Source organism: Capra hircus, chromosome 5 (assembly GCF_001704415.2).
Source record: "Capra hircus breed San Clemente chromosome 5, ASM170441v1, whole genome shotgun sequence".
Classification (NCBI taxonomy): Eukaryota; Metazoa; Chordata; class Mammalia; order Artiodactyla; family Bovidae; genus Capra; species Capra hircus.
The window spans coordinates 96,260,639-96,281,389 of record NC_030812.1 but is presented as its reverse complement, the minus strand read 5'-3'; the positions used below and the strand labels follow the sequence as shown (position 1 = coordinate 96,281,389).

General features: G+C 37.6%; 1 protein-coding gene across 3 annotated transcripts in view; it reads right to left on the bottom strand.

The window, feature by feature from the left end:
- Positions 1-20,751, bottom strand: part of LRP6 (LDL receptor related protein 6) — a 170,282-nt gene that overhangs the window by 47,083 nt on the left and 102,448 nt on the right. For all 3 annotated transcript variants that reach the window (XM_018048470.1, XM_018048471.1, XM_018048472.1), the window contains 2 exons: positions 20,442-20,613; positions 984-1,200 (listed from right to left, as the gene is read on the bottom strand). In XM_018048470.1, the coding sequence (XP_017903959.1) occupies positions 984-1,200; positions 20,442-20,613 (389 nt within the window). The remainder of the gene's footprint in view (positions 1-983; positions 1,201-20,441; positions 20,614-20,751) is intronic.

The following is a 20,751-nucleotide window of genomic DNA, read 5'->3' as shown; positions in this document are numbered from 1 at the left end:
GAGGGCAGGAGGAGAAGGGGACAGACAACAGAGGACGAGATGGTTGGATGGCATCACCGACTCAATGGACATAGGTTTGGGTGGACTCCGGGAGTTGGTGATGGACAGGGAGGCCTGGCGTGCTGCGGTTCATGGGGTCGCAAAGAGTTGGACATGACTGAGTGACTGAACTGAAAACAGAGCAGGTCAAAACTCTTGTGCTGATCAACTGGGAATAAACGTATGACAAAATTACTTTCCTGTGCACCCATAGGAAGCTTTAAGCAAACTGCATTATTCATACAATAGCTCTTTTTCTGACAGTGTGTGGGTGTTAAGTTTAGCCCTTCAATTCAAACTATGCAGCCACTATTGAACCAACATTTAAAGATCCATCCTTGCCAATCGATCCAATGACTTGAGTTCTCATTTGTCCCTGGATAAACACTTTTAAAGAAACTTGATTCAAAAATTATTCATGGAAACCTAGATGGTACCCAGCACTGGGTCATCCATAAGTATCACTGAACTTGGTGATATGCTGAAAACTGGTCTGGAGGTCTCAGGAACCAGAAGAAAGTGATTTGGAGTATTTCTTCCTGGGACGTTTATTTGGGTTTGACTGTGGGATGTGGAAGGAAGTTGACTGATATAGCCTTGGAAATAAGGTAATTGTCTAAAAACTGTTCACTGTCTTCCTTGACTTAGCCATTATGAAACACCATGGGATATGAAGTGAAAGGCAACAAATTTTTAAGAAAAATGTAAAATGTACTTGTACCACAAAGAATTTATTAACTTTGTGAGCTTCAACAAAATCAATAATCTCCTTAAAAGAGGGAAAAAAAAAAAAAAAAGGTCCATTTCTCATTACAGAAGGCTTAACAGATGATTTTTACATCCCCTCAAAACATCAACAACTTACACTGCTGACGTTATAGGCTGCTAACTATATCTTTTCTCATTCCTGGTTCATCCTCTAAGAGAACTGTGCAATTACCTACCAATGACTCGATGAACATTTGTGGCCTTCAGGCCCATGAGGTCAGGGAGCTGATCTATGATGACCTCCCGCTCTGCACTTCGTTTGTGTACTCTTTCGATGCTCCGCCTCTGCCAGTCAGTCCAGTAGACATAGTCCCCCAACAAGGTAAACCCAAATATGTGGGGGATTTTGTCTTCCACGAGCACTCGTCTCCCAGTCCCATCGGTATTCATAACCTTCAAGTTTAAGTTTAAAGAGAAGGAAGAAGAAAAGATGTGTACTTATTCTCTCTATACATAAAAAACAACAAAAATCAACCATGCTTTTGTCAAAATCCAAGAGATCTTAGTTTTTTCTATTACAAGGCTTTCACAAAATGACAACATGCTGATTTAATAAGAATGATTTCAAAGACTCAATATAGGCTCATATTTAACTTCTATTTCTCCATTCTCTTATTAACCTTCCTTCTAGAAATTCTGACATTAGATTTAGTATGCATCTCCTATATTAAATGACCAAATAAAAGTACAGTATTATCACCTTAAGTTTGCTTGTCCATCTGTCTTCAAATTAGTGTACCTTTGCGAACATTATGTCAGTATATATTGTTTTATGACACACTTTATCCTGAGAGTTTTGCCTTTTTAACATCTAAGGAAACATTCAAATAAGGTCACACAGCTTGTAAATAGAATTGGTGTCTTTTTTAGGACTCCTCCTACTTAGTATATTTCTTATTCACTGTTTGAAGATTTTTTTTTAACTACACATAATAGGATTCTCAATAATCTCTCAGTCCTCTAAGGTTCTAATCACAAAACTGTCAAGTGTCTGACATTCTAGATACTCTCTCCACAACTAAGTTTCAAATAACTAGGCTGTATCTACAGTAACATGATTAAATTCACCCTGACACTTTCATTACACACAGAAGCAATTTCTCTAGAAGTGGCAAAGGCATCTAACCTGTCTCTGACACAGCAGACACACGTTTTAATATTCTGCTCTAAAAGACAGGAAGTCGTCCAAAGCACCAACTTTCAAGTTCCCAAATGAGAACATTTCTAGCATTTAAAGTGGCCTGGGGGATCTCCCTGGTGGTCCTCTGGCTAAGATTTTGATCTCCCAAATAAAAGACGCTTACTCCTTGGAAGAAAAGTTATGACCAACCTAGATAGTATATTCAAAAGCAGAGACATTACTTTGCCAACTAAGGTCTGTCTAGTCAAGGCTATGGTTTTTCCTGTGGTCATGTATGGGTGTGAGAGTTGAACTGTGAAGAAGGCTGAGTGCCAAAGAATTGATGTTTTTGAACTGTGGTGTTGGAGAAGACTCTTGAGGGTCCCTTGGACTGCAAGGAGAGCCAACCAGTCCATTCTGAAGGAGATCAGCCCTGGGATTTCTTTGGAAGGAATGATGCTAAAGCTGAAACTCCAGTACTTTGGCTACCTCATGTGAAGAGTTGACTCATTGGAAAAGACTCTGATGCTGGGAGGGATTGGGGGCAGGAGGAGAAGGGGACGACCCAGGATGAGATGGCTGGATGGCATCACTGACTCGATGGACGTGAGTCTGAGTGAACTCCGGGAGATGGTGATGGACAGGGAGGCCTGGCGTGCTGCGATTCATGGGGTCGCAAAGAGTCGGACACGACTGAGCGAAGGAACTGAACTGAACTGGGTTCAATCCCTGGTCAGGGAACTAAATTTCACATGCTTCAACTAAAAATCCCATTAGAAACAACTAAAACTCAGTGCAGCCAAATAAATAAATAAAAACTTAAAAAAAAAAAAAGTCTGGGTGCCAGGCAAATCAGCTTTCAGAAATGTCATTCCGTGGCTAAAAACCTGTACATACAAACATCTGCCACCCACTCAGCTAAAAAGAAGTATCAGGTATAATCAATCTTAGGCAAGTACTAATTTTTTATCTATAAATTATATTCCATGTAAATCAATACTATGATGCCTAGATGGAATGACAAGCAAATACTACTATCTTTCTCTCTCCTCTCTAAAAATTTTAAAATATTTGCTGACCTTCCCAAAACAGCCAACTCTTTGAAACAAAATGTTTAAAATCTGAGCAAAACTGTGCTATATTCTTATATCTTCAACTGCAAATATTGATTTATATCTGATGGAAGAGAGATTATAGTAAATGTTCGTATCTGATACAACAGGACTTCTATTAATCCAACTGAATAAATCTATCCTTAAACAGAATGTTTCTAAAAGTAAAAAATATAGTTCAAAATCATTAATTACTACTCTAACCCCTAATATTAAACACTTTTAAGGTTAATAATTTCTCCTTGAGACATGAGTTTAGATTTTCTTATAGTCACATTTTCTAGCAACAGACCATTCCTGGATATATTTCATGATGTCTATGGCTTATCTTGAAGTTATTTTGATGTTTAATAAAAGTAAAATGACTAAGTGGTCACTTTTGATAATCTGTTTACTTATCTAACTAGAAAGTCATCTCAAGAATACCAGGAACCTAAATCATCTACTCCCTTATTACACTGTTCATAGCTATGATTAGAGTCTGATGAAGAACTCAATAAATATTTTTAAAACAATTTTTAAAAGGAGAGCAGTTTCCTCAGACACTCAAGAAACCTTCTTAAAAATGGAAATGAAAATGTACAGAACAGTTCTTATCCTCAGATCCTAGTTTGGCCATGTGCATGAATAAAAATTATCCTTGCTCAAATTTTAAATTCATATAAAAATGCACACTACAGTCTACTTTGGGAGAATGAATACATTCCTGATTTCCTCCTATAACCAGAGCTCCAAGAAAGAATTTCTGGCCCCATTTTACTACTTACTGCCTGGAAACTCTGATCAGGGTGAAAAACCTTTCCTATATAAGATCTAATTTAAAAAAAGACTGGCATTTCGAAGGAAGGCTTATGCATGTGTATTTAAAAGAAGTATATGTGAAATTTTAACAGTATATTAGCATATTTTTCATTGTTTCATCACTAAGATGTGTCTGACTCTTTGCGATCCTGCCAGGTTCCTCTGATCATGGGATTATCCAGACAAGAATACTGGAGTGGACTGCCATTTCCTTCTCCAGGCGACCTTCCCAACCCAGGGGTCGAACCATGTCTCCTGCTATGGCAGGCAGATTCCTCATCACTGAGCCACCAGGGAAGCCCTATTAAGATATTAAAAAACATAATTTAGAATAGTCGTTATTGTAGGTAGGAAAAGCTTATTTTAAAACTTGGTCTTTTTTGCTTTCATCATAATATGGAGATTATCTCTTGACTCTGGTATCCTCCTTTACCCTCCTTGCAAGAATTTCCTCCCAATACTATTTCCTTCCTTACCAGTAGCTCCAATTTCTCCCTCTCTATAAAGTCCTTCTTTTTTGCCTTTAACACAACAGTTTCCACCATCTTAGAAAGATGTTTAAAAGCTGAAAGAGTCCGTTTTTATTCTTTGACAGTGATCTGTAACTGCTGCCTCTACCTAACATCACTCAGTCCCTTCACTTCCTACAACCGGCTGACAACCTGTGACTCAGACAAAGTAACTACTGAAAATGATCAATGACTACTTCCTTATTTTTCTCAGCTTTTGTTAAGGTTTGCCTCTTTTGACTCACTGAAACTCTACACTGGGTCTTCATGGCACGGATCTGATGTTACTTCTTTTTCTATACAAAGACTGCTTTCTAACTCTTCATTTCACTGGTTCCTCTTTCCTTTTTCAAACCTGGCTGGGGATTTTCCAAGATTTCCTGAGTTGTTCTCTGTAAAACATCATTTAACAAGACAATCAATTCTTATGCCTTTACTATTTATTACCTTCTGCAGAAAAATTACAAATATGGCAAGCTCTGGTCTAAGACCTCATTAGTCTATGCTGCAGTATTTCCCAAGGCATCTCCCTGAAAATGTACTGTTGCCTCACCCAAAATGTCATATACGGAACAGGAAACCTATCTCCTCCATTAAGGACAGGAGTTCATCATCCTATTAGACAGTATCTAACACAGACTGCGGAACAGTCTGTAGTTTAGAACCCTAAAATAACAGTCTCTTCTAAGTGTACAGTACATTAACACGTTTTATTTTATTCCTAGATTAAGTATTGTCTTGCATCAGCTATTTTACTTTTAATAAATTAACACTAATTTTGCTGATTACTACACTCAAATACTGGCCTTTCTGTTAAAATTTACTTGCTGATCTAAATGCATACACCAGTTGCCCAATACTGAACTTGTTTTTAAAAATAAAACCTAAATTTCTACTTCAAAAATACTACAGGATTAACTAACTCTCCTTTTTCAGTTATGTGTCCTGCAACATTCCTGATGGTTCATTTTGACAAATTAACAATTTAAACACAAGATAGCTGATTAAATATGAATTCAGATAACAGGCAAAGAATAAAACTGAAAATCACAGGGAGAGATATAACAAAGAAACAATTCCAAAAGATTCTCCTGGTTCACAAAACCCAGCATTTTCTCTTTAGCATTTACTCTTCATTCTTTTGCTCTCTAAAAATCACGTATGGGGAAATTCACTGTTGATCCCATGGTTAGGACTCTGCTTCCACTTCAGGGGGCACAGGTTCAATATTTGGTTGGGGAACTAAGATCCCGCATGCCTCATGACTCGGCCAAACACAACAAAACAGAACATCTCTTACGATTATCTAACAATTTTCTGGCAGAATTCAATAGATTTGGATTTTACATATAAACTCTATCACTCATGAGATAAGGCAATTTCTCACACAAAAAACAGGAGAACATATCATGCTAAATTATTTAATGAATAAAGAATGTTTACTTATTAGCACAGTATCAGATGTGTAGTAGATGTTTTCTAAATGCTGTTTTCCCCTTTGTTGTTCTTAGTAAAATGCTTTAGTCCCTAAAAGTAAATAGCTACACTTAAATGACTACATTTAATTTAGCAAAATATAGCACTTCAAAATAAAAATAAATAAATAAATATAAAAGGGTATGTGGAAATAAAAGAACAAACCATCACACAGTTTTCAACAGAATAAAAAGCAACAAAGACCTTTCTATATCCTGGCCACTAGTGGGAAACTGCGAGGCTACAGCCTTATGCTCATCTCTAACGCCCATTTTTACTGTTTGCTTATGCAACTTAGATGCACATTAACTAAAACAGTAAGCAGAAAGGAGCAAACAGTTGGGCAACTTAACTGGAATACACTTTCACTGTTCTATCAGACCCTCACTTCAATCCCCAGAATCAATGACCATACTTGCTAAATGCAAATCACGTGAAAAACATGATGCATGCTGAGAAGGTCACAACAGACCCCTTCTGGCTAAGGGGTCAGCATCGAAGTGAGGGGGTAGTCTACACTTGTATTACAACCACACACATGCATCCTTCTCTAGTCTACAGCTGATCAGAAAAAACTCGAGCAAGTAGCAGTTCAAATCCACCTCCAAGAATTAGAAGAATTTTGACAAAGAAAAAGAGAAAATGATTTAAATGAATGAAAAAGGAATTTATTTAAATGAATTAAAAAAGTAACACACGTTAAGATGCAGTCCAGAATGTCGTTTGACTAAAAGAAACGCTTTGAGGTAAAAAGAATGCAAAAGGGACTCAAAGAGACAGCTTCAGGCAGATATCACCTGATAGTCAGGTATGAAATTCCAGATAAGAAAACTACAGAAAACAAAAGTGGAAGTGAAGTCACTCAGTCGTGTCCGACTCTTTGCGACCCCGTGGACTGTAGCCTACCAGGCTCCTCTGTCCATGAGATTCTCCAGGCAAGAATACTGGAGTGGGTTGCCATTTCCTTCTCCAAGAAACTTATGAAAGCCACTTTAAGCAGAGTGACATAACACAGCTGTGTTTCAGGAAGACCTCATGTAGTGTATCACTGTGTCCTGACTGTGCTAAAGAGAACCATTTCAAATGCAGAATTACGGTTAATAGGGCACTCCTAGTGGCTCGACAGGAAAGAATCGGCCTGCCAGTGCAGGAGACAAGGGTTCAATCCCCGGTCCAGAATCCCACTTGCCACAGAGCAGCTAAGCCCATGCACCACAACTCTGGAGCCTGCGCTCTAGAGCCCGGGAGCCCCAACTACTGAGCCCATGCACCCCAACTACTGAAGCTGGCGCGCCCTAGAGCCCATGTTCCACAACAAGAGAATGCACCACAAGGAGAGGCCTGCACACCACAACTGGAGAGTAGTCCATGCTCATCACAACGGAGAAAAGCCTGCACAGCAACAAAGACCCAGCACAGCCCCCTCCCCCAAAACTAAGTATTACAGTTAATAAAATATTTTCAATTTTCGTGGGATGATAACGTGTCTGTGTGTACAGGTCTGACTCTTTGCGATTCCATGGACTGTAGCCCACCAGGCTCCTCTGTCCATGGGATTTCCCAGGCAACAGAACTGGAATGGGTTGTCATTTCTTTCTCCAGGGGATCTTCCCCACCCAGGGATCCAAACCTGTATTGTCAGGCAGATTATTTACCACCATGCCACCTAGGAAGCCACAGAATAACAGAGGTCCAAAAATTCCCTTTTCTGAAAGGCTTGGGGTTAATTAGCCCTGTTTCAGAATTTTTTCCTGAAATATAGAAAGGTTAACACAATGCACACAGCATATCACCCCTACCTGGGTCCAGGGCAACACTTCATTGCCAAGCATGATAATATTTTTGCTGAAAGACATACACATATTCCCACAAAGGAGCATAAACAGAGTCTACAGTTAGTTTTACACTGCTTTAAGTCAGGGTCTTTACCAACTTAATTAACAAAAACAATTTTCAGTTTTGAGAGCTTTTTAGATTTCAGAATTGCACATAAGGACTGCAGGTTAGGAGTGCTTTGCTGACCTTTACTCTGATCCCCTGACAAAACTGAGGCTTAGATCAGTTAATGCTGCTCTAAGGTGTCTCAGAGGGTAAAGCGTCTGCCTGCAATGCAGGAGACCTGGGTTTGATCCCTGGGCCAGGAAGATCCCCTGGAGAAGGAAATGGCAATCTACTTCAGTACTCTTGCCTGGAAAATCCCATGGACAGAGAAGCCTAGTAGACTACAGTCCATGGGATCACAAAGAGTCGGACACGACTGAGCGACTTCACTTTCTTTCTTAAGTGCAAGCAAGGGTCTCAGGAAAAAGAAAAACACATGCAAAGGACATGCTTAAAAGGTAAGGTAACTTTTAGCAACATCTAGCAAAACAACAATTGATAATCTTTAGAACAGCAGAGTCCAAGGACTCAAATACAGTTCCCTAAAAGCCACAGCTAAGGATTCTATATAGCTTTGCACATTAGAACATTAGTCCCTCCTAGCTAGCTATTCCTTCTTCTCTCACTTGAAAGGCAAAACTAAAAGTCTTTTGTTTGGGGGTTTTTTTGAGGGGGGGGCAGTTAGTGGAGTAAATACAGTACTCACTTAAAGCTAGATGTAGCATCTCTTTCAAATGCAACAGTGTAACTAAGATATGCTAAAGACACTTTCAATATAACTTTGTAAGCACACCTGTCCCCTTAACTATCTTCCCATTCTTGACTGCTGTAGCTTTTTACAACAGAGTTGAGTCTAGAATAGTGCTGGCCGAACAAAGAATAATACAAGTCACAAATATGAGTCCTGTGTAATTTAAATTTTTCTAGAAGCCAGATTTAAGTTTAAAAAACATATAAATTTATTCAAATATATCCAAAATATTTTTACTTCAAAATGTAATCTTTAGAACTTTTGCTGAGATTTTAATACTAATATTTACAGTCTTCTCAGTATGCATTTAACACTTTAAGCATCTCAATTCAGAGTAACCGCACTGTAGATGCTCTGTGGATACACATGGCCACTGACTACCACAGTGGACTGTGCAGGATTAGAATTTAATGGTGGTGACTATACAGCCCACAATAAAGTTAACTTATTCCTGCTTCAAATTGGACCTCCATCCCCTCTCAAACCTGCCTGCCACCTTCGAGGCTGCCCTAGACTCTCAGGCTCGGTAGAACCACAAACAAATGTTTTCCATTTGAGCTTTCTTCCCTCCCCAGCTAAACTAAATCCTAATATGGTTAAAATTACTTCAAAAAATGATTTCTCATGAGAAGAATGAACAAAACTCCACTTGTTTCATCTTTTATCACATTTGCAAGTTTACATTTCAAAGTACCAGCCGAGATTTGTTAAGAATGAAGACAAAGTCCAGATTTCATTTCTTTTCAGTTATCTCAAAATAGAAGTATTAAAACAACGTTTATATTAATAAGATTACTGCAGATGGTGATTGCAGCCATGAAATTAAAAGATGCTTACTCCTTGGAAGGAAAGTTATGACCAATCTAGACAGCATATTAAAAAGCAGAGATATTACTTTGCCAACAAAGGTTCGTCTAGTCAAGGCTATGGTTTTTCCAGTGGTCATGTATGGATGTGAGAGCTGGACTATAAAGAAAGCTGAGCGCCGAAGAATTGATGCTTTTGAACTGTGGTGTTGGAGAAGACTCTTGAAAGTCCCTTGGACTGCAAGGAGATCCTATCAGTCCACCCTAAAGGAGATCAGTCCTGGTTGTTCATTGGAAGGACTGATGTTGAAGCTGAAACTCCAATACTTTGGCCACCTGATGCGAAGAGCTGACTCTTTTGAAAAGACCCTGATGCTGGGAAAGATTGAGGGCAGGAGGAGAAGGGGACAAGAGAGGATGAGATGGTTGGACGGCATCACCGACTCAATGGACATGGTGGAAATGGGTTTGGGTAGACTCTGTGAGTTGGTGATGAACAGGGAGGCCTGGCATGCTGTGGTTCATGGGGTCACAAAGAGTCGGACACAACTGAGCAACTGAACTGAACTGAACCTGCCATTACATTTATATCTGCCATCTCCTTGGCTCTCCCCATCTCACTGGCTCTCACTAGGGAGAAGCTGGGTGGTTCCTGAGTATCTTTACTCTACTTTACAATGTGCCTGAAATTTTCCATAAGTAAAAAAAAAATTTTTTTAATTGAAAAAAAAATGGAGGAAAGATAATAGTCCAAGGGCATGTGAATAATAAGTTATTAATAAATGCTGTTATCATTTTTGTTATTCATACAATATAGGAAGCAATTTATAGGAATAGTCTGAAGAGATTAAGGGATCAAAAGTTTAAACAAAACATGACTGTGAGACCTCACACCTAAAGAACTCTGTATTTCCCTTTATACTGAGTCTAAGGATTACTTTGTGAAATCTTTTCCTTCCATTACTTTTGCAGAGTTGACACTTCTTAGCAAATTGGCTTCTACCCTAAACATTTCTTTTATCAACCACACAATCTCTCTTCTAGGCAAAAGCAACACAGTAAAACAAGATCATGTTGCTCTGTCTCAAAGAAAATACTATTACATTCTCATACCCAAGGAGTAACAGTTTTGGACAGGTTACTAGGTTTGTAAATACCATTTTAAGCCTCTTTATGTTTAAAATAACAACCCAAATCCTGGTAAAAGACTGCTTGTACACTGTGAACCCAGAACAAATGCACCATTTTAGCAGATTCCAAAAGATTACCCTTATGCTTTAAAAGTTGAGCCAACACTAATTAAATCTTCTGGCAACTCTTGAGGTTGTGCTTCATCGTATTACCTCAGAGTGGTTTAATTAAACTGAAATTAGGCTTCTGTCACTCCTAAAATCTACCTCCAAATCTGAACCAGAGTCTCCAGTGGTTTCAGCTGCTTCAACCACATTGTGGTACGGATTTAACATTCTGAGGCATTCCCCAATATTACAAACCACACTTAGAATATGGGCTACAACAAGAAACAGATGTGGGTTAACCAGAACATTATCTTCACAGATAGGAGGTAATGGCAAACCTTCTGTAGACATGACATCCGTTTTTGAGCACTTTCGTCAGCTCATTAAAAGTCAACACAGGATTACCCATCTTGGAATGCAGCCAGTCTGCTACCAAAGTTGCTGCTATGCAACTTCTCTTGACTAGACATGTCCAAAAAATAGATGACAACAGGACAATCAGGCACCCATCATGAAATGAACTGGGAATACTATCAAGTTCCAAAAGAAAATTCAAACGAACCATTCCTCTTATAATAGCCCAGGCAATATTCAAAACAATCAGTGAATTATTAGTTTATATATTACATATGTTAACATAATTAATATATAATTATATATATATGAAAAATAGGTATCATTGGGGCTGATTCATATACTCCATAGGGTATAAAGTATAATTTCACAGAAATGGCATTTTTGAAAACATACAACAATATATATTGATGGCAGTAACATTTCAGTCACGCAGAATCTCACTGGAGTGAGAAGTGAAGAGAAACGCTTTGCACCCAGTAGGGGAAACAGAGGCATACTCTCCATCTGTTTAAGACAGCAGTAAGAGCAAATGCAGCGCTGCACTTAAAGACTTTAACCTACTTCAAGACATTCTAAGTCTAAGTAAATACAAGTGATTTTCAATACGGAAGGAGAAGGTGTCACACTTGCACCAGGTAGTTTTACAGTATTTTTACAAGGAGTCATGCTTAAAATACCAAACATCTGCAGTTACTATGCTCTTTTACAGACAAGTGAAAGTGAAAGTGAAGTCGATCAGTCGTGCCCGACTCTTTGCAACCCCATGGACTGTAGCCTATCAGGCTCTTCCATCCTTGGGATTTTCCAGGCAAGAGTACTGGAGTGGATTGCCCGCATTGCAGGCAGACGCTTTACCGTCTGTGCCACAAGAGCTACAAATTGCTATTGTGACCGAAGCATTCTAAAACAAGAATTACTCAGCAAAACTATAAAACTGAGAACAGATTTTTCAGCTAAAGGTATCGTTAAGATGAAAACCAACACCACCTGAATCAATTTACTCAAATGCTTCAGAGACACCTCTGAGAATCTCACTGACCTGGAGCCTTTAATAAACCCTACTGAGAGAAACATCAGCATATAACAAGGGAAAACTGATCCCTTTCCTCTCACTCAAGAACAACTTATGTACACTCTATTTGGAGTCTCAGTAGGGAAAAAAATTGACTCTAACATCTTAGTAATTAAGGCAAATTACTCCAGTACCAATGAGCATGGCTTATGTCCAGATTCTGGTTTTTAAATACTCTCCTTCATTAAAAAGAACCATGGCTCCTTGGCATGGGAAATAAGAGAAAGCTGGACTATACTGTTGTTTCAAAAAGTGTTTTTAAAATGATGGGGACTCCTTACAAAATTAAGATTAAATTCCCATATGATCCAGCTATTCTACTTCTGGTACCGATTGCAAAATGGGATGCCAAAGAGGTATCTGCACCTCATATTCATTGCGGTATGGTTATTCACAATAGCCCAGAGGTGGAACTAACTTAAATGCCCATCAAAAGATGAATGGTTAGAGAAAATGTAGTATATGCATAAAATGGAATATTATTCAGCCAAAAAAAAGATGGGAATCCTATCACATGACACAAACATGGATGAACCTTGAGGACATTATGCTACGTGAGATACAGCCAGTCACAAGAAGGTAATACTGCGTAATTCCACTTAGACAAGTTATCTAAAGTAATCAAATCCTAAGAATCAGAAATAAAATGGTGTTTGCCAGGAGTTGTTCAATAGGAATGGAGATTCAATTTTGCAAGATAAAAATGTTCAAGAGATCCTGAACAGTAATGCACATATAATTAGCACCACTGTATGTTCTAAAATGGTTAAGGTGGTAGCTTTTATGTTATGCGTTTTTCACCACAATTTAAAAAAAAAAAAGGACACGTGAAAAGAACATGGAATCACCTTGATGGTGCTCCTAGTGCCAATTCTGGGATAATCTCTGCAACAATATAATGATGACAATGGAATGCAATCTGTGGAATAAACTGAACATCCATGGGTTCATACATACATACAGAAATGTGTATGTACAAATATACATGAATAGCTGAATAAATAGAAAAGGGGACACCGCTTCCTTATGAGAGAATTCCAACTAATATAACAGGAATAATGGAAATGGTATTAGTGTTCATTTCCTGGTGATCATTATTCTCTGAGTATATAAAACAAATCTGGGTGAAAGTTTTACTGTTATTGCCAATTTTTTGTTGAAGTCTGAAATTACTTCAAAAACAAACAGGCAGCAGAACTCAACACAAAAAGTACTGTACAGGAAACCTGAACTCTATTGTTTTCTTTCTAAGTAGAAAGTTCTATGACCTTTGGCAAATAAAAGAAGCTAATCTGAAAGCAACAAGCACTGCTCCATTTTAAGAAATGAAACCTGGGTTAGAAAAAATAAATGTTTGCTTGAGTATAGGGAATTATGCAGAAACCATCTGATAATAATATCTAAACTGTCTGAACATGGCTTTTTTCCCCCAAAGACAATGATACTCTGAAGAAACATGAAATACCGTTTCCTTACTATCTGCAGACTAATGAAATCCACTGTAACCCAGAAGAGTTTGGGGTTTTCTCCCCCATATTTTAAGAACAACACTGTGACTAACACAAAAATAGTATTATAAATCTCAACCAGACATAAAAACCAAGTCATAAATCAATCCAAAATCAAAAATGAATGAACAACAAAACTAAATAACTCTGAGCAAGGGCTAGATTAATAGAAGCCTGGCAGATTTCAGAAGCTCAAAATAATAAATGAAATAACAAAACAAGAGTCTACTGAAAATCTAAGCACAATAAAAGGGATTCTAACTCCTTCCCTGAGATTATTATTTCAGATCATTTCTACCAAAAAAAAACAATCACAGTACAATGAATGAAGAGTCTGGGAACTCAGAGTTTAATCAAAAAATTAACAGGGCCTGCATTATAACGTTCTCAACATTTTAAAACTGAAAACTAATTTAAAGTGGGGGGAAAAAAAGACTGAAGGTGAATCCTTTGCTCATTATGGATAACTTTATAAATGACTATTACACAAATTCCTTAAATAGCTGGTGATAAGGTGAAAATACTTGTCATTGTTAACACTGTTCAATGTTTTGCAAATTCCCTCCCAACAAGTCCCAAAATTGTGGTCCTCGCCATTTATATGACTGTTTACCCTTTCCAAATCTAATAATAATAAAAATAAAATCTCTGTGACCCCTTTAAAAGTATATATAATAGCTTCCAAGCTACAGGGAAATAACCGCCTGAAGAATGTTTTACATGGACTCTATTAGTATCTACATGTTTGGCAAGCTTCAAACAACAGCTTTCAACATTTATTTAAACCCGTCACACACGTTAATAATGAAGTAGTCTGCATAGAGGTCAATGCAAAATCTAAATGAATAGCTTACCAGAAGTTAATATCAGTAAAACTGAGTTACAAAGATACTGAACCTCCAACACGCCAAGTTTTCCTTAGGTGAGAGGAATTACTGGCACAGTGTATAAGGAAAAATTTAAAAGAAAAAAAAAAACAACCAGTAATGTCATCTGTGATATACATTCCTTCTTAGCAATCTCCCAGGCAAAATGTTTTATTTGTTCTTACCCTATGATATGCAATTAGTATAAAAGGCATCAGAAAATGTTAAAGCTGGAAGGAACGTCAAGATCATCAGCTTCAAATGATATCAATGGTCAAAATACAAAGACCAACAATTATGTGAATTACCTATAGTCACCCAGGTAAATGGCAAAATCATATGAGAACTAGGTCCAGTATCACAAAATGATTCAATAAAGATCTAGAGATTATCTCCGTAAGAACTAAAAACTGTTATAAATTGTAAAGAGGTTGACCTCTCTTCTCAAGAAAGGACAACACTCAAAGTCAGCATTCCTGCTACAGGGGTAAAGAAACCAAAGGAACAAAACAGGCACTTCCAAAATAATCAGACTGTAACTAAAATTAGCTCCCCACATAATAAATAGCTTAATACTAAAACATGAGATGAAAACGTATAATAGGATAATATTTTTAAAATGATACAAGTGCAAGTTCAAACTTGGTCACTAAAATACTTTCGAAGTACCAACGTATATCAGATTATCCTAATTTACACAGATAAAATTATTCTAACTCCAAAGTGAGGTAAATGCATCTTGCCTGGTGAGACTCATGGGTTTGTTGCAGCAGTTCAGGAAAAGTATGATTACACCTATCATCAAGCAAGTTTCTCTCATCATAAATATGTCCAATAATTATTTTAGAGCCAAAGTAGAGTGGATAATGAGATGACAGAGCTCATAATTGGATGATGTACTACTCTGCCTACTGCAGATTGTAGTAACAAGTTTAAAAATGTTAGAACTGTACATCAACCTTCATATAGGTATGAAACAGGTAACTTTCATACAGAAGCTTAAAGATGTACATAATCGTAAGATACATCCCAAACAGAAATAAGAAATATAATGGGAGAGCATCATGTTTACAGCTCAATGAATACAGGCCCCAGAGCCAGGTGTTCTGTTGAGCTGAGGAATCTAACAGTGGAATTTATCAGTATTTTTCTGTTATAATATGTCGAGAATACATGGGGAAAAAATATATATATTCACATACATATATACTGTGGTAAAGCAGTAGGAATGGGCAAAGATTCAGATTATTTAAGTTCATTATCTGAACCTTTCTCTAAAACTAGAAGTAAAATCAATTTTACAGAACAGTGTTATAAACTGGCAAAGATTTAAAAGGAAGAACTTGCTGGTACTTGTCATATACTCAGGAGAGCTTTACCTCAACAGATGAGATGATTACCCCAATAATGATTACATTATTATAATTTCTTAAGGGGGAATTAATCTTAGAAACAAACAATAAGGAAAACCATCATAAATGGGTCCTTGTGTGTTTCAACAGACTTTCACAATACTCAGGCTAAAGATGCCAGACAAAGAAATTACTTTAAAAAGAAACCTGAATACTTGGGAAACAAATTTCTTTATAAGAGTACTGATTAAATAGAGGAAGTTGTCATGAGAGGAAAACATAGCCCTGCAATTTCAGGCTTAGACTGTGAAACAGAACATTCACCAAAGGCCAAGTTTTCAGTACACATCCTACACAATAATACTCTCTTTATTCAAAAATTCCTTGGTACTCAAGGTTCTAGTAATCTCTGTTTCTCTTTCCCAACAGAATTGTGCCAGGCATAACTAGATTTTGGAGAAACTATCTATGGATGCTGTATTCTCTAAAATAGGGAAATTTACAATAAAAGAGATTTGAAAAAAAATTCTACATGTCTTTGACATAGATCAGAAAATCTTTATCTCCACTAGCTCTTGCTGCATGTCAGCATAAGCTCTGAAATAAAAAGGGGGAAAAAACAAATAACAAGTATATATTGAGAAAATAAACCGTGAGAAAATCTCAGAGATTTTAATACTAAAATCTCTATGATAGTATTATTATTTTCAATATTACCAGTGATTGAAATCACATTAATAATGTCAAGTTAAACTGGTATGTAAAAATCGTCAAGAAAAAACAAGCTAACAGTATATTAATTTTATATAAATATTTTAAACATAAATTTTCTGTGATATGTCTTCACTATTGGTAAGCAATACTGCAGGCCAGTAGTGCAACAAATGCTTAATGCTTTTGGCATTAAGTGGATCAAGAAACATGAGAATATTGTTAAGACACAATGTGCTTCTGCCTACTGTAAGGCTTTACAACACAGAAATAAAGGCTTGTTTAATGTCACCTACCAGAAAAAAGAAACAACCTTTTTGGCTAATGCTTTAGTATTTATTATCAGAAAGTATTTTAATATTTATTATTTTAACACCTGAGTAGAGGGTAGAGGGGACTCCAGTGCAGGCAAGCAAACTAGAAGCCTGTGTGTAAAAGGTGATGAAATGATTTGAACATAATGTAGAAACATAAACAAGTACCTACAGTTAAGTGGTCCCTATCAGTTCACAAATACGAAAATCAGACATACACTCACAGAGACATTCTTAAAGCACCAGTCAATACAATGATCGTCTTTTTTAAAAGAGAAAGGAAGGGAAAAAAGAGACATCATTAGCACTTCACTATATAGCACTGCTCTCTGAGGAAGTTGGTTATGAATCTCCAGTAAACGCATTTATTTTTTCTTGCAACTCTGGACAACAAAAATGACGTCTGAAACCCAAAGCTCCCTATTAATTTTCTCTGGTTTCCCCAATCCTCAAACCTAGCTCCCCAACATATCCAGCACCTGGTTATATCACCACTTACCAAAAGAAGTGAGTGAGAACCTGGTCTAAGTCATCTCCACTGAGGGAGCAGAGAGCATAATGGAATGAACATTTTGAGCTCTTCCCATAAGATTCACGCAAAACACAAGAGCGTACTATGCCTTACAGTGCTATGTGATCATTTACCAAACCCCTATTTTTAACTCCCAAATGTACTGGAAACATACAACCCAGGTAAATTTGAAGTCTTCCAGAAGAGAACAGGGCCACTACAACTGTAATTTAATATTTTCTTATAGTCCCAGGAAAAAGCACCTTTCATTCTTAGGCATGACAGAAGAGGCGGGGAAGCTTTCTAAAGAGAAGGGGACTAGCAAGGAGCATGTGACCTAGACTAGGTCAGATGAGCACTAAGGATAAGTTGATTACTTGCGAGCTAGCAAGTAATCTAAGGAAAGAGAGCATTTTTAAAATTATGTATCTTCCCAAAAGTTTTATTCGACCTACTATCAAGTAAGGCAAGATGAAAAGCTGGGGTCACAGCTGCTCCTATAATCACTATTTGTCTCAGAGTAGGAACCTAACAGTTTTTCTTCCTCACTTATGCAAAACTGATTTAGATGGACAGCTGTGCTCTTTCCTTAGTTTGTCATATACCAGCAGTTTTAGATAACAGTATCAGCTCTATTTCCCAGATGCATCTGTAAAAAAAAAAAAAAAAAAAAAAATTTTATACTGTAATTGTAATTAAAATTACAAATGCATTGAATGCTCAATTAGGGAAACTTCATCAGAATCTCCAGGGGAAAAAACAAGGGGAGGTCTTTGTGTGTATGATTTGGTAGAAGGAGATGTATCACCAACCCTAAACAATCTGTCAAAAAGAGAACAAAGAGCAAATAGCAGTTGTGTTCCAATAAATCTGGAAGAAAGCTGAGTGCCAAAGAATTGATGCTTTTGAACTGTGGTGTTGGAGAAGACTCTTGAGAGTCCCTTGGACTGCAAGGAGATCCAACCAGTCCATCCTAAAGAAACCAGTCCTGAATATTCACTGGAAGGACCGATACTGAAGGGGAAACACCAATACTTTGGCCACCTGATGTGAAGAACTGACTCATTGGAAAAGACCCTGATGCTGGGAAAGATTGAGAGCAGGAGGCGAAGACAGAGGATGAGATGGTTGGACGGCATCACCGACTCAACGGACATGAGTTTGAGTAAACTCTGGGAGATGGTGATGAACAGGGAGGCCTGGCATGCTGCAGTCCATGGGGTTTCACAAAGAGTCTGACACGACTGAACAAGTGAACTGAACTGACTGAAACCTGCAAGAAGAGAAGCAGATCTGAAAGGAAAGTTTAAGGATGATGGTGCAAGTCAAGGAAGAAAAAGGAAGTCAGAAAGCAAATGACATCACATATATTAATATATATACACAGCTCAAGAGGTCAGAATTAACCCTAATTTTTAGATCCTACTGCACTTCCCACAAAATAAGAAAATAAATTCTGTAAAATATTCTATATTGTTATATGATATGTATGCATTTTTACTCTTAAACACTGTCATTCAGAACCTCCATAAATTCCCATTTCTCTACTTGAATCTCTCAACTTCTTGTGATTTCAAATAAATTTCTCTAAATAAAGTAACCTAATTTCAGCCACCTCATGCGAAGAGTTGACTCACTGGAAAAGACTTTGATGCTGGGAGGGGTTGGGGGCAGGAGGAGAAGGGGACGACCGAGGATGAGATGGCTGGATGGCATCACTGACTCGATGGACGTGAGTCTGAGTGAATTCCGGGAGTTGGTGATGGACAGGGAGGCCTGGCGGGCTGCGATTCATGGGGTCACAAAGAGTCGGACACGACTGAGCGACTGAACTGAACATAGATAAGACTTGAAAAATTCCTAGAAAGAAATCAATGTTTTATTTACAATCTAAACAGTCATAATAAGCTAAGAAAGATAAGATCAAATATGGAATTTTTTAAGTCCCTATGAAATAAAAAATCACGGTCTCTTCTCTAATGTAAACTATGTGCTCCTGCCTTATATGCAGACAGTCCTCTGGGACACATGGGCCGAAACTGTTTTTCTAAGAGTAGTAACACATATACACTCATGGAGAGTCTAGGGCAGATCAACAATTCGCAGTTCGTGAACTGGAGGGGAATGGTGTGTGATCTGTTCCCCAGTGATGCTCATGGCCTGTCTGAAAAGTAAACTCAGCAGCACCGCACTCCAGTTGCTAAAAATTCCAACACAAAGGTGGATTTAGAGGGGGTGGGGGCAGTGAAACACTAACAACAGGGAAGATATTTGCATAGTCAAGTCTATGCAAAGTTTTCTATTAATGGAAACCAGCTGCAAGAGCAGAAGACGGTTTTCAGGATTTAAGCCCAGTGGAATGAGTTTTTTTTCCTATTCCAAGATTCCAATCTGAAACAAAGGCCCTTCATCTCATTATTCCCTGAGAGTCCCTGTCACTCCCAAGAATTACCTTTCTAAAGTAACTGCTCTATAGCCCAAATTATCTATTACAAGATGTGTGCTGTGGCTTTGAAGAGACATTCAAACCTACACCTTATATAAGAAGTCATGTGTTCTCCAAAGAAATACTGTGATCAGAACTCTGTTTTAAGTATGTGACCCACAACACCTCTAGCAGAGCCCAATTTAAAGTTGTAGAATTCAGACTTCACATTCATTATCAGGGATTTTCACCCTTTACAAAACAAAGTAATAAAATATTCACATATGGTGGCTATTTCCACCATAATTCTATTCTGGCAACTTAGTTCTATGATTTGTTAAATATTTTCCCTCAAGCCCTGGCTAATTAATTCTTCTCCCACATAGCTCATAAATCAATTTTAAAACTGTTTGCATGTAACCATCTTAATATATACCACCACCTTCCCCAACACCAACAAAAAGTATGCTTTGTTTTGCTGACAATGACTATCAGCTCTTCCAGTAGCAAGCTTATTTAACATCTGATTCACGCAAACTGCCCCTAGGAAATTCAAGCAGTGGTTTTACCCATAATGAGAAAAATCATTCACATAAGCTTTTAAGACTAGAAATAGATGAACATCTATTTCTCATGCAAGTTTAACTCAAAAATCTTCTGATGAGTTGAAAGAAAAGATGTTAATTCCTAGAATCCTAAAGGTTGATTAAAATACAAGAAACCTCTGGCATCCCACTGAAGAGACAAGAATATCTGCATCAGATCACCATCAACTCAAAAACCCTTATAAATGTGGTTTTAAAGTGAAAAAGCAAGAAACAAACCTCAATTTTGTCTGTTTTGGCATCTCCCCAGTATATTTTGCCTTCGTCATAATCCAAGGCTAAACCATTTGGCCAACCAAGAGAAGTGTTAACCAACACTACTCGATCAGAACCATCCAAAGCTGCTCGCTCAATTTTCGGGATTTCTCCCCAGTCAGTCCAATACATGTACCTACAGAAGTATACAGAGTATGAGCTAAAAACGGATAATAAACTGTAAATTTCAGATATCCTAAAGGTGAGATCCAACCTTCTTTTACATTGGTTACCAGTTAACATCTACAGTAGGAAAAACTAGTTAAGACTTAAA